Source organism: Neoarius graeffei, chromosome 7, assembly GCF_027579695.1.
Source record: "Neoarius graeffei isolate fNeoGra1 chromosome 7, fNeoGra1.pri, whole genome shotgun sequence".
Lineage (NCBI taxonomy): Eukaryota > Metazoa > Chordata > Actinopteri > Siluriformes > Ariidae > Neoarius > Neoarius graeffei.
This window is the reverse complement of record NC_083575.1, coordinates 38,273,642-38,288,978: the sequence shown is the minus strand read 5'-3', so window position 1 is coordinate 38,288,978 and position 15,337 is coordinate 38,273,642. Positions and strand designations below refer to the sequence as shown.

The following is a 15,337-nucleotide window of genomic DNA, read 5'->3' as shown; positions in this document are numbered from 1 at the left end:
CAGATCTTTAACCCAGCCACATGTAAAAAGTTGTACGCCTCCATGTTCCTCCAGGTTTTCATCTGTGTGTCCGTGTAGAACGATGTCTGCAGCACCAGGTAGTTTGAGATGTCGAAGAAATCAACGAATGGAAAATTTTCCAACTCGTAGGAAAAATCCTTCTTTGCTAACATGTAAGGATCTAATCCCGTTGGGTGGTTTCTGTATCCACTTCTTGGTTTTAATAACTTGCTTGTTTGCTGTACACAAACATGGTATTAAGTTCTTGCGTTAATGGACCAGACTCTACTTTTGGATCGTTCATCCCTTTTGATTGAGAATGACCCGCATGCAGGGTTTTATGTTGGCTTCTGGCACATCCATACAGTTTTAAATACAATACCTACAACTAAAAACAGTTTGTTTTTGTGTTTATTTAATTCCTGCACTCCCATGTGTAACAGGGAGTGATATTGCATCCCATTAATATATTTTACAGTAGATTATTAGAGGCGGCATGGTGGTGTAATGGTTAGCGCTGTCGCCTCACAGCAAGAAGGTCCGGGTTCGAGCCCCGTGGCCGGCGAGGGCCTTTCTGTGTGGAGTTTGCATGTTCTCCCCGTGTCCGCGTGGGTTTCCTCCGGGTGCTCTGGTTTCCCCCACAGTCCAAAGACATGCAGGTTAGGTTAACTGGTGACTCTAAATTGACCGCAAGTGTGAATGGTTGTCTGTGTCGGCCCTGTGATGACCTGGCGACTTGTCCAGGGTGTACCCCGCCTTTCGCCCGTAGTCGGCTGGGATAGGCTCCAGCTTGCCTGTGGCCCTGTAGAACAGGATAAAGCGGCTACAGATAATGAGAGAGAGAGTAGATTATTAGATTCTAATAGAATAGATGAGCCAAAATAATTGGGATTTTTTTTTCTTTCTTTAATGGGCTCCGACTCGTTACAAGTATGAATAGGTGGGCCTTACAGTAGAAAAGGTTGAGAACCCCTGTTTTAATCATTACTTTCGGTGGCCGTTTTCTTGTCGATCATGACTCTCGGTGTCAAAAGCAAGCGAATCGCCGCTGTTCTAGACATTAGAAAGGACCCGTGCTGCTTTCATACAGCTTTGTGCACTCTCATGTTAATACACTTAACCACAGCAAAGCTTTTTCTTCAAGGTGTCATTCCACGACAAACCGTTTAATACTTGCTCTTTCTGAAATACCATAGGTCACTCCGAGTTGCATATGCATGCTGCACGTGAAAATGTTGTTCTACCCCCATTCCCTGTATTAGCCTATGAAAGAAAATAGATGGAAAAACGAGCGAATCAGAAAAAGCCCTACGAACTTGCGTCACTTCGAAAATTAGTAGTCATGGCCTCGCCCATAACCCACCGGAGCAGACCTGGGCATTTTACAGTCCACGGGCCGCATCCAGCCCTTTGGTTCATTCTGACCGGCCCGCGTAAGGTTAATTAGAAATTACAAAATAAACGTATTTTCTAATTTTACCCCATGCATGGACTGAATGTGCATTGCTTTTATTTTGAAGTTGTGTGCAACAAAAACGCAATGCACGCGACATGAACAGGACATGAAATCCCACGATAACTAATCCCGCAATAACTACTTCTGTAATTTGTCCAGACCAGCCACAAACTTGTACGTCATCCTTCAAACGGTCCAGACAATCACATAGTGTGACGTCACCAGCAGGCGCCGGAGCCCGAGCCGATCTGTAGATCTGATACCTACACCGAATCGACGTTGTTGCGAGCAGGTCACAAGAAGACTTTAGCCCCCAAAATGTTTGCAAAAAGAAGAAAGGTAGATGGCGAATGCAGGGCTTTCAACAAAACATGGACTGCTAAGTATTTATTTACTGAAGTCAGAGATAAAGCCGTGTGTTTAGTTTGCGGAGAGCAGATCGCCGTGTTCAAAGACTACAGTTTGAGTCGGCTTTACCAGACGAAGCACGCTGAGAAATACCGAAACTTGACTGATGCTGAAATAGCGCGGACATCGGAAGCTTTGCTGGCTAAGCTAGAAAAGCAGCAAGGCTTTTTTACCAAGCGTCACACATCCAGGGATGCAGCAACCAAGACCAGCTTTGTGCTTTCCCACAAAATCGCTAAAAACAGTGAGCCATTCTCGGAGGGGGAATTAGTGAAAGAGTGCTTGGTGGACTTGGTGCTTGATATGTGGAGTAGAAAGACAATATTGTGATGTCTTTATTGTGTTTTGGGGTGAATGTGACTGAAAAAAAAAAGGTACAAACGTTCACATTTTGTTAACCATTGTTTTGGGAAATTTGATTGAATAAATGACATTTTTTGTAAGGCAACCTCGTTTTTTCCATCCTCTTACCAGTCTTAGCAGCTTGTAAAAACAATGTTATTTACTGCTTTATATAAAGAAATACAATTAATATTCTGCAGAATTTAGTTCAGCCTTTTGGTCCGGCCCTCCACAAAATTTTCTGTTTCTCATGTGGCCCCATGGAAAAAATAATTGCCCACCCCTGCACTGGAGGGAGCGTCACAGTGCTGTTAGCCAATCAGAAACGATATGCTTACATGTCATGAATATTAATGAGTAAGAGCTGCAATCCTGTCGTTCTCTCCCCACCCACTCCTCCACCAAACTCGAACAGCCTGAAACAGGAGCACCACAGCATTTTTTTTTTTTTTTTTCACCAAAACCGGCTCACAGGGCATTCCTTCATACTAGAGACCACCGCACAATTAATGAAAAAACGATGCAATGACACCTTTCAGACGTGAACCACTTGTGCAGTCTAAAAATAAATAGACTCGAGATGAATTAAAAATGCTTTACGTGAGTGAGATCAGTGCTGAGCTGTTGCAAAACTGGCTGATACGAAGATGTATATTAGTAATCACAGGTATGGATTTAAAACATGATGAAACTGCAGAGAAAGCCTGCTCTCTGCACGCCCACAGTCAAGTGTTAAGCACTTTTGCAACAGGTCGATAATTCATGATATTTTTGTCATTTGTCTTGACTCATTTGACCTGCTAAACCCCCAGGCAGTAATCCGAGTGACAGGAGCCTGTATAATGCATCTCTCAAGTCTCTCTTCTAATCTAATGAGCCATGCAAAACATGTTTTAAACATTTGTTTATGGTTCAACTATTTTTTTTTTTCCTCCTACACTAAAGGGATGTTCACACGGCAACTTTTACTCTGGTGTAGCACCGGGGCTGCCCCGGTAGAGCGTTCACACGGTACAAAGTTATACCGGTGTCGCCCCTGAAAGCTGCTTAAACCGGTGCAAATCTAACCCTGCTCGGGAGGTGGTTTAAGAAATTTACTCCGGAGTAAATGCTAGTTTGCGGGGCAGCACCGATATAAAATGGGACGTCTGAACGCTACAGGGGCAGACTCGCTACGCGTGAGGAGAGTTGATTACATACGGGCATTGCATAATTTGCATCCTGGTATTTTGCGCTTCCAAAATGGCGAATATCAACAACAACAGAACTGCGTGTCTTCCAGTGTTGCCAGATTGGGCAGTTTTAAGTGCATTTTGGCGGATTTGAACGCATTTTGGTATGGAAAACATCAGCAATATCTGGCAACACTGGTGTCTTCATCCACGTTGTTTTCCCGGCGCTTGGTGATGCCATGACAACCGGGAAAAGGAAGTACATTTTCACGCATGCGCATATTTCATTTCCGCATTATTACTATCGCAAATGATAGTAATAATGATAGGAAATGATATCAAAACTTTATTACTATCAAAGGAAATTATGGTAATAAAGCTTTTGCTACTGTTGCATGTGTGAACGCAAGTGGGGCTGCACCGGTGCTAACACGCTTCTCTCTAGTAAGCAGGTTTGTGACGTGTGAACACTGCGCAAAATTTACACCGGTGTAAGATATATCGCAACAAAATACATCGGTGCAGCATCGATGCAAATATGTGCCGTGTGAACACCCTATAAATTCAGGGTTAGTAGGTGTTGCACAAAAACAGAGAGCAGTGTGTTTGTGTATCGATAGCCCGTCCTGTCTGAATGCACAGTACTAATGTACAGTTTTCCATAAACAAATTCACCACAAAAACAAAATGTTCCAAGTATGTATACAGTCCTCTGCGTAACCAGGAGCGTTTTATTTTCTAGCATGCTTTATATCTACACAAGCATGATAAGCCGTGCGTGGGCGACGTGTAAACACAACAGGCAAATGAGTGTGTGAACAATTATGGAATCCTCTGTACACATCAGCGCAGAAGCAGGTTGAATCATGTTTGTGTCGCTGTGTCGGGTCACGTGGGAGTCTTGAGTGAAGGTTACCGTTTAAAACCTCGTGTATGTGGGATATGGGCACGTGTTTATCGCAAAGAACTCTGCAAGGTTGTTACACAATGTCCAAAAAAGCGTTTGCGGTTCTGATGGAAAGCATCCTCGGTTTTATGCAGGCACACATTGCACATTCACGTCAGGCCTAACTGGTCGCTGTGTGCGTTTTGGGTGTCGGACAGGGTTAACCCTCCTTGTTACCATGACGGCACCATGCCCTGAACCTGGATCAGACCGCGTATACATGCTCTCACCACAGGATGTGGTGTGCGCACGAGTGTGGCTTCCTTTCAAGGAAAATTTGTCACAGCTGAAGCTGGAACATGTGTGTGGGATTCTGTCTTCAAGTTTAACTCGTGCTAAAATTGTCCCTGTTGTTGAGACTGACCCCAGTACGGATGCAAAAAAGAATTAATTGCACCAGTTTCACTTCATCTCGTTCCTCAAAGCACGTTTGGTTTAAAAGCAGGAAGTTTACACATGTCTCCGACAATCCTGCATTGCGCGAAGCCTTGCCCCCGGTCCATAACCAAATTCCCAGGCCTGCTTCGGGAATAAAGCAGCGTTTTAAAGCTGTGCCGTGTGTTCCTGCAGTGCACCATCACAAGCAAAGCAGCCTAATGAGAGCTTTATAGAGCTGTAAAGAGCTCTGCCTTTAGGAAGTGGTTTGCAAATCAGACCTCTAACGGTTACTTACACAAAAACAGACATATACATACACTACAAACACGCACACAAACGTTCCTCCTTTCCTAATGACACCCTGCATGTCGCCTCCTGTTTAGGCCCGAGGTGAATTTTAGTGCGTCGTTCAAATGATTTTCCCTTTCTTACTGTGCTTTCTTCTTCTTTTTTTTTTTTTCTTTAACCATTTCCTTTGTGCTTTGGAATTTCCTCAATTAACATTTCTCTCCTTTTTGCTCATCTCTTTCAGGATGACAGGCTGGGAGTTCTTCACTCGTTTTCCTGCCCTGTATCCTTTTCTCCTCAGCCAACTGGAAGAGGCTGCAAGTTCAGTGGACAGGTAAGAAGTTGTTGGTTCCTGTGTTTTGTTTTGATGCAGGAGCTTGGGCGGTACGGTGGTGTAGTGGTTAGCACGGTCGCCTCACAGCAAGAAGGTTCTGGGTTCGAACCCGGCGGCCGGCGAGGGCCTTTCTGTGTGGAGTTTGCATGTTCTCCCCGTGTCTGCGTGGGTTTTTTCCGGGTGCTCCGGTTTCCCCTGCAGTTTAAAAGACATGCGGTTAGGTTAATATGGGACGGCCTTGGGCTGAGGTGCCCTTGAGCGAGACACCTAAAGGCCAATTTATACTGACAACCCAGTCCTCGCAGATAGCGTCGCAGACAGTGTCTGCGTAGCCCCCCCCCCACCTTCGCAGACGCTCTGCGCGCACCTCCCAAAAATTGTGACCACCGCAGAAGCCTCGCAGACAGTGCCCCAGACAAGAGGGCTCTGATTGGTCCACTCTACATCCGCTGTACACGCACTTCCGCTTCCCTACTTTCCCGGTTTGGTTTGTTTTCACGACCGGCATTTTTAAAAACACGAGCGAAGATGGAGCAGCATGAAGAGCGGTTGATTGAGGAAGTGAGGAAGTACGGACATCTATACGACTCCAGTTCTAGTCATTATATATAAAAAAGTTCTAGTCATTATAAGTAACCGGAGGATAAACACTCCACTAACCACACCCACCAACTACTCCTAGCGACTTCGCGCCCCCTTGCATTGTGCCGGTGAATAACATCGCGCACGCCTATTATCCCCGCTCAACAATAAATTACAACTGTCTGCGAAAAGCTCTCTGCGAAAGCCTTGTCGCAAGAGCATGCAGAGGCCTTAACTCCCAACTGCTCCCTGGGCGCTGTTAGCATGGCTGCCCACTGCTCTGGGTACGTGTGTGTACATGCTTCAGATGGGTTAAATGCAGAGAGGAAATTTCACAAGTGTGTGATGAATAAAGTTGTGCTTTCTTTCTTTTCTTGCTTTTTTTTTTGTAGTCGAAAAACAGACCCAGAGGAAAACAGTTAGTCCTGTTCTCCCCTCCTGTCTTCTGTTTTCTCAGGAGCCTTTTAATTTCACTTAATTTAACTGTCTTATCGAGCCTCTTTAGTCCTATTAGACACTGATGAACAGCTTCCTACTTCAGATGGCTTCGATAAGAAGGCTGTGTGTGGGAGCGGAGGCCACTCTGGATCCAGACCACCCTCCGGTTTCGCTTCCCCAGTTCTGAAAAGCCATTGCGCTCTTATCTGTAATCCCACCATTTCATTTTGACACAAAAACGCCTTCCAAATTCGCATTGCGAAACAGGCCCTCGGGTCAACGCTTTTGTAATACAAACGTTTTCTCTGTCTGGCTCTCGCTGAAAGCATGGTGACACTTTCTCACGGTCCGGATGGAGCTGTCTTTCCGCCAGCAAACAGTCACACTCCTTCATGTTTGTAGTTAATAATCCTATTAAACGCGTAGCATGTTTTTAAAAAAAAAAAAGCATGGAAAGATAAAATAGAAGATTGAAAAGTCAAAAAGGGTCCCAGGACTGCCTGAGGTTGATGGAGGCAGGGAGAGATCTGGAGGGGGCTTGTGGGATTGGATAGTTTGAGCTGGCTTGACCCATAATTCTACCACAGACATGTACTGTTGATTGGTTATTGACAGGAATTTTGGATTTTTCTCTGCTCGTGGAGTTTCTTCAGGATCACACTTTTAAAGATGTATTTTTTGGGTCTTTTTTTCACCTTTATTATTGGATAGGACAGTGTAGAGACAGGAAATGAGCGGGAGAGAGAGACGGGGAGGGATCGGGAAATGACCTCGGGCCGGAATCGAACCCGGGTCCCCGGATTTATGGTATGGCGCCTTATCCACCTGAGCCACGACGCCCCAGGATCACACTTTTGATGACTGCTTGGAGAATGCAGGAGGAAAGGGAAAAACTACCTGCAGACTCACAGGAACACCTGTGGCTTGTATTCCTCCAGCATGTAGACTCTTCCTAATGTGATATTTTGTTGTCTCTGCTATTGAAATGTTGCTGATGACGGCATTTCCTTAGAGCAGTAACATCGGGTTTTGTGTCTTTTTTTTTTTTTTTTTTTTGGGGGGGGGAGCGTTTGGAAGACACTATGAATATGCACGAAAAGGGAGCCAAAGAGCTCAAAGTGCAATTTTGACTTTTCCTGCTCTAAATGAGCCTTTTTTCCGTATATATTTTGTACATCTTTATTTCCTGATTCCGCTCCATGCACTTTTTTTTTTTTTTAAATATCCCCCACTGCCCGAAAGGCCTGAAGGAGGATTATGTCGTTGCGATGTCCGTCCATCTCGGGAAGGGTACTCGCCTTCTGAAATAAACTCCTCTCAATTTTTGGAGGAATTTCGCGAAACTTGCCAGGATTCTTTGTCATATGTCGGTAATACGCATATTGCAATTTCGTTCGATTCAGTCGCATTTTATCAGCATTATGGTACTTGATTACCAAACTTGTACTTTGACATTTTCATGAGGGTCTATTAAGCACTTATAGCATAGATATGGTTGCCAGCGAGGGATATTGTGCTCTCAGAGCACTCTTGTTTTCTTTCTCTGTCCTTCTGTTATTATACGGAGCTCTTGGCTACTGCGTGGCCCTTGGGGTCTAAATGCATTACATTATCAGCTTATCTGTTCTGGAGGGACTGAAATGAAGCTATTCTGAACAAGCTGTATCGTTCTAGCTAAATGTGTTCTAGACCCAGAGACTCTGTGGAAAAACTTTGGCTTGTAGAGTATGGGTAGTGATTGTCATCTTCAAGAGTTTGATGAATTACTTTGTGTGTGTGTGTGTGGTGAGAAAGATAAAGAGAGGATGTGGATGGGAGGGTGTGTGTGTCTGTGGGGCAATGTGAGATGAAGTGTGTGTTTGTGTATGAATGATGCGATTATTCCACTATGACATCGCCAGCACTTTCAAATGTTTACTCTGGCATGTATCTCTTCTTGAAAGAGAGATGAGGAGAGTAAGCCGGAGATGGAATTGTGAGGAGAACTGAGTTGAGTGAGAGGGCCTGCCTCACCTCCAGATCAGGCCTCCGCCATGCTTTTCAACGCAGAGATGAAAATAGATCCGTTTCTGTAAACACTGAAGTCCTGCACTGATTCTGCGCTCGTTCCAGATGGACCTGTTGTTCAGCGTGTGCTTTGTGTCTCTGTCTGTCTCAGTGATGTAGGACAGGTGAAGCTGCACCCCAGTCTGTTCCTGCTGCTGCTGGTGTTGGGACGTCTCTACCCGTCGCCTATGGACGGATCCTCCTCTCCTCTGGGCCTGGCCTCATTTAGGCCCTTCATAATCAGGTTAGAGGACTAGGGCCGTCATTTCTTTTGAAAATCATTTTGATTAGAACTTCACACTGCTGAAAAGAATGATCGCTATAGCAGGAGTCGTACACTGCGCCTTTCGAACAGAAGGCGCAGTGTACGACTTCTGTTCGAAAGGCGTACACTGCGCCTTTTCACGATAAAAATATGCTTTAAAACCGAAAAGCATTTACTCGATCATGGGAAGAGCTGCAGCTGAGACAACAATGCCGCTTTTCCACTACCAACGCGGCTGAGTTGGGCTGAGCCGTGCCGTGCTGAGTTGGGCTGAGTCGAGCTGAGTGGGGCTGTTGGAGTTGCATTTCGACTACAACCGCGCTGAACCGTGCTGACTGGAAGTGGGTGGACACGTTGGGTGGAGTTAGCGAAAGTGGGTGGACGTCACGTGATGTCGTTAGGCGGCGCAAACAGTGACATCAGTGACCTTTTAAGCGGTAGTCTCACGACCCAAATAGTAAACAATAAACATGGAGGACATGGAGTCGTTAGTGTTGCTGGTCTTGGTGCTGTGGCTTGTTGTCACCGACAACGCCAACAGATACTGGCAAGAGCGTATAGATGAGGTGAGGCGCATAAGGCTTCAGAAATTCTCGTAATTCGTAATTCTTCTTCTTCCGGGTTTACGGTGTTTACAGATCCCAGCGTGCTCGCGGGGCGTGTGTGGGCATGTGAGGACACTCCTCCTCACCAATCAGTGCACAGGGGAGTGTCTCCTCATGCCCCTAACCCCACTTGGCTCGGTTTGGCTCGCTTCAGCCCTACTCCAAAACCGTGCGAGTTTTGGGTTCTGAGTAGGGCTGAAGCGAGCTGAGTCGTGCTGCTCTGAGGTAGTCGAAACGCGAGCCGTGTCGGGCTGAAGTGAGCTGAAAAAGGGTAGTGGAAAAGGGCCACGAGAGCGTGATTGGTCTTCCTGACATTACTCTTCCCCCAGTCGATGAGAGTGACACTAACCAGTCATAATGTTAGCACTTTTTCTCCAAGTGTATTTGGTAGCCTCATGATGCAGCACGAAGCTGCACATGTGAGAGAACGCCATGCACGCTATGTAGGCTCTAGAAACCGTTATATGACCAATACAAGCCCATTTGAGATTTAAAGTACTGTTGGACAGGATAAGATTTCAGGACATGTGTCTGCGTTAAGTAACGGTGCCTGACGATAAGCAGTTCTTCTGTATTAATGATTGATTTTACATGGGATAAGCAGTCTTTTATATAGAGTAGCAGTCAAAAGTTTGGACACCCTTACTCATTCATAGGTTTTTCTGTATTTTGACTATTTTCTACATTGTAGAACAATATTGAAGACATCAACACTATGAAATAACGTATGGAATTATGTGGTAAATTAAAAAATACATATATACATGTTGGTTTCAGGGCGGCACGGTGGTGTAGTGCAGGTTTTTTTCTAGAAAAATTTAGTATGAGGGCGCTCACCATGGCGAGGGAGCGAAGCGCGGGGGGGGTAGATGGTGCCGGTTGTCCCCCCCCCCCGCCGTGCAAAGCCTTGGAAAAATGCTCCAGTGGGACATTCTGAGGCTATCTGAGAGGAAAATTGTAACAAATTGTCTGTCAACATTGAAAAAGAAAGAAGTAATCATCTTCTGCCCCGGACAGTCTTTGGCTTTCTTCCGTTTCATGCCGCGGGATGACATCTTTAAATGCCCAAGTGTCAACAAAAACAACTCGCCAACTACTACTGTCAAAAGCTCCCGCGCCGGTGGGTGAAAGGTCATTCAGTCTTGAGAAATCTCGCTCTACAAGTCAGCTGACCTAACACGTCAAATCTCGCGAGAGCAGCCACGACAAGTAAACAACTAAACAACATGGCCCCTCAGTCTGGAAAACGCCAATTCGGATTGTTTTTGCACCGTCTGGCGGTGTATCTACTATGATTGGAATATTTTTGGAGCAATTATAACGTATTTGATGATCAGACACATTGTCACGTAGTGTTGCTGGGATGTTTTCACGGAGTCGGTAAGGGGGCACACGCCGAGAGTAAGAGGGCGCAGCGCCCCTGTTCCCCTGTTTAGACGAAAGCCTGGTGTAGTGGTTAGCACTGTCGCCTCACAGCAAGAAAGTCCTGGGTTCGAGCCCAGCGGCCGGCGAGGGCCTTTCTGTGTGGAGTTTGCATGTTCTCCCCGTGTCCGCGTGGGTTTCCTCCGGGTGCTCCGGTTTCCCCCACAGTCCAAAGACATGCAGGTTAGGTTAACTGGTGACTCTAAATTGACCGTAGGTGTGAATGTGAGTGTGAATGGTTGTTTGTGTCTATGTGTCAGCCCTGCGATGACCTGGTGACTTGTCCAGGGTGTACCCTGCCTCTCGCCCATAGTCAGCTGGGATAGGCTCCAGCTTGCCTGCGACCCTGTAGAACAGGATAAGCGGCTACAGATGATGGATGGATGGATGGATGGATGGAGTCTCGTCTCCACTCATTAACTGTTGTTAAAGATTTTTTCTTTTTTGACTGGTGGTACTGGTACTTTGTCATTTTAATGCAATTTGATTATTTTCCTTTTTTATTTAAGTACTTTATGTCGGAAATGTAGTCATGGAATTTGCATCTGATCAGTAATAGGTCACATGACCAGGATATTTATATAGGCTTTACCTTCACAAGAACTCTGGTAACTTGCCTGAAGCCCCTGGAAGTTCTTTTAAATGTCATCTACATTCACCGTCCACTTTAATAGGAACACCTGCTCATTTATGCACTTATACATTCAGCCAGTCATGTGGCAACAACACAGAACTGAGAGACAGAATTGGGGGGTTGTTTGAAGCTACTGTCCTCCTGGGGTTTTCACACACTGCAGTCTCTAGCGTTTACTCAGAATGGTGTGAAAAACAAAAGATGTTTAGTGACAGTTAAAGATGACAAAAAAAAAGTCACCTGGTCTTTTTCCAGTCTCCAGCTGTTCATTTTGGGGAGTCTGTGCCCATGACCACCTCAGATTCTTGTTCTTGGCTGACAGGAGTGGAACCTGATGTGGTTTTCTGCTGTTGTAGCTCATCCACCTCAAGGGCTGATGTGTTGGGTGTTCCGAGATGCTTTTCTGCTCACCACGACTGTAAAGAGTGATTATTTGAGTTGCTAGATCCTTCCTGGCAGCTCAAACCAATCTGGCGATTTTCTCCTGCCCTCTCTCATCAGCAAGGCATTTCTCTCCACAGCACCATCGCGCGCTCAGTGTTTGTTTTTCCACACCAGTCTGTGTAAACTCCAAAGACTGTTTTATGGGAAAATCCCAGGAGATCAGCAGTTTCTGAAATACTCAAACCAGCCCATCACAGCAATCACGGTTTTCTCCATTCTGTTGTTTGAACTGAACGTTAACTGAAGCACTTGACCTGTATCCTTATGGTTCTATTTCCTTCACTCCAGACCGCCAGGGTGGTGCTGAAAGCACTAGTGGAAGCATCTTTGCATCTGCGCGTTTCGAGAACCGCATACAAAAGTTGTCATCTCATGACGTATGACGTGCCTGCCTACATAAGGCAACATCCCACGTCATTTGGCCTCTTCTTTTTTTCTCGCGTTGGAATCGCATCTCTTCTATTGGAATTCTGTGTGTGTTATCAGTTAACTGTGGGAATACCTGCGACAATCTACAGTGCAGCTCGTGACTGAAGAGGACTTCAGTGGGACTCGACTCCACGCGAGCTGTTTGGTCGCTAAGATAACTTGGTTAACATCGTTTTATGTATCGATAGTCACTGAATCTTGGCTGCCAAGTTTTCAGGGACTGCTATTATATCGGTCTTGTCACAAACTGTTCGGTTGCTGGCAGGTTTGTCAGTGTTGAGCGAGTTAGCGAATTGGTTGCCAATAACGTTAACGTGTACTTACAACTTTACATGAGCATCGGTTTTCTGGTTGCTAGTAAATCGTTGTCTGTAGCGGTAAAGTTGCGCTTGCAAACTCGCTAGCCTTGGTTGCCAGGCTAGCAAGCAGAGCTACACCTTGCTTCTTTTCTTAAAAAAAATCGCGGGTGAGTAGACACTGAGATGGATTCAGTGAGGTGTTCCACTTGCCCCAACCTCATGGAGGTGCTGGATGCACGTGATCACTGCGCGGAGTGCCTTGGCATGCAACATCTAAGGGAAGCAATGTCTGATCCATGCCCTTCCTGTGTGTTAATGCCGCTTACTGTTAGACAGGCACGGTTGGCTGGTATGGAACGTGCGTCTAGCAGTTTTCTGCGCTCAGATTCTCAGACACAGCGTAAGCTTTCACCATCAGTACATGCAAAACAGCGCAAAATATCTAAGTCTTCGGAGTTAGAGCGTAAAGTGGAACTACTCTCATCTACAGTGGAGTGTCTGCTGCCTCTGCTTGCAAGGCCCCCCCTACAGCAGGGGCACAGGTAGGTACTGTAGAGGAACAGCCTGCACCACCTGCCTCCTTGTCACCCGTTGGCTCACGTTCTCAGCCACCTGACCAAGAGGAAGTGATGTCTGTGGCTGCCTCAGACACCTTTTTCAGTCAGCCTTCTTCCTCGGTGCAGCCACCAAGCGAAGTCCTGCCAGGTGTTGAGCCCCGTGATTCGGGCAGTGATGTTACCTCTGGGCGATCTGGGGAGTCTGCCTCAGTAGTGGGTTCGGTGGAGGCCACACTGAAGGCTTTGCTTGCACGTTTGCAGTTGGACACCCCGGCGCCTCCTACTGGATCTGAGAACATGTTTCTGCGCCATGTTCAGCGTGCCTCTCTGGTAATTCCACAGTGTTGTGACTTTACTTCTGTGGTGGCCTCTGCCCTGGAGGCTGCTATGAAACCTGCCCGTCCAGACCAGATGTCTCGCATGCTTGTGGCGATGCAGGACCCCGGTGCTGTTGGCTTGGGTAGCATGCCAGTAGTCGAATCAAGCGTTGCTTCACTCATTGTGTCTCCCGATGAAGCACTTCGGGAGCAGGTGCATTGCCCTAACGCTGAGTGCCGCTGCACAGACGAGCTACTTTCTCGTGCTTACAACTCTACTGCCTTTCTTGGCAGGGTGTCTAACTCACTGGCACACATGCTTGTTATGCTGCACTCGACACTCAACACATCATCGGCAGACCCACTGGCGGCTGAGGTACTGGAACTTGCATTGCAGGCTATGGGTGTCATTGCCAACCAGTGTGGCACTACCTTGGGCACCTTGTTGCAAGCCCGTCGACAAGTGTGGCTGGCTCAATCGCATCTGCCAGAAGTATGCAGGAACAACTTGAGGCACCTCCCAGTGGCACCTGGACAGGTCTTTGGGCCAGCAGCACAAGAGGCTCTTGACAGACGTGTGTCTGTTACAGAGTCTCGCTCCCGTCATGTGGGCGTAGCACCCACCTTCAGAGCTCCGCCAAACCCTTCTGCCTCACGCTTTAGGCATGTGGCCCCTAGAGCTGCACAAAGGTCTCCCCATCGACCCCAGCAGCGGGCCCCCAATCCCCCACCTCCCTCACCTCCCTCGGCCAGGCAGGGTGGCACTCAGCCACACGTGAGTTTTCGCCCTTTTCGACAGACGGGTCCTCCCCGCCGTCGTCCCCCCCCCCATCCCTTCCGAAAAACGTAGACAGGACCACTGACAGGTCAGGGCCAGTGGCAGGAGTTTTTACAGGCAGCCAGCTAGCGCGTTGGCACGAAATAACAAACAACCAATGGCTACTCACAACCCTCTCAGAAGGGTACCGCCTGCAATTCTGCCGCCGGCCACCAATACATTTGAGTGTGAGGCAGACAGTTATAACCAATCCAAGACAGGCAGAAGCCTTGTCGAGAGAAGTTCAGTTGTGACTACAAAAACGCAATTTCAATTTCCTTGTATGACCTGTGCATATGAAGAAACTGACAATAAAGTTGACTTGAATAACTTGAAAAAGGAGCCATAGAGATGGTCGACCCCATTGTTCACCCAGGGGTTTTCTTTTCAGTTTATTTCTCGTTCCAAAGAAAGACAGCGGGTTCAGGACGATTTTAGATTTAAGAAGGTTAAACCGTTTCTTGAAGGTACTTCCTTTTCGAATGCTACAAACAGATGTACTGCAAGCAGTCACAAACCAGGACTGGTTTGTGACCGTAGATCTCAAGGATGCCTATTTTCACATACCCATTGCCGCGGACCACAGGCAATGGGTATGTTTTTCGTCCATGGGAAAAATTTTTCAGTTCAGAGTTCTCCCCTTTGGACTTTCTCTGGCACCAAGGGTGTTCTCGAAATGTGTCCAAGTAGCAGTAGAACCCCTTCAGAAGGAGGGCGTAAGAGTGCTCCCTTACTTGGACGACTGGCTTCTTTGTGCGTCATCGCCTGAACAGGCCAGGGAACATGCTTAACGGTTGCTACTACACATTACGGCTCTGGGGTTCAGGGTGAACCAGAGGAAGTGCAAACTGGTCCCAGTCCAGGCAACACATTTCATCGGCCTTGCCCTGGATTCGAACACTATGCTGGCCAGTCCCACACCAGACCGAATAAGTTCAATTCTCACTGGAGTGAAGCACCTTCGTGTCGGGGGGAACTCAGCGTTATGTTTCTCTCCTTCAGCTGCTGGGGAAACTCACAGCGGCCTCAGTAGTCATTCCTCTGGGTCTTCTGTGGTTAAGGGCTTTTCAGAGATGGCTTCTTCAACTGCGTCTGTGTCCAGTGCGAGACAGACACATGAGGGTGAGAATAACACGCCGTTGCATGCTCACGCTAAGA

General features: G+C 46.9%; 1 protein-coding gene across 4 annotated transcripts in view; it reads left to right on the top strand.

Annotated features, from left to right (window-relative positions):
- thada (THADA armadillo repeat containing) overlaps positions 1–15,337 on the top strand; it is a 272,868-nt gene that overhangs the window by 161,035 nt on the left and 96,496 nt on the right. For 3 of the 4 annotated variants that reach the window (XM_060925590.1, XM_060925592.1, XM_060925593.1), the window contains 2 exons: positions 5,235–5,324; positions 8,503–8,634. In XM_060925590.1, coding sequence (XP_060781573.1) covers positions 5,235–5,324; positions 8,503–8,634 — 222 coding nt within the window. The remainder of the gene's footprint in view (positions 1–5,234; positions 5,325–8,502; positions 8,635–15,337) is intronic. The other variant, XM_060925591.1, reaches the window with a different exon arrangement.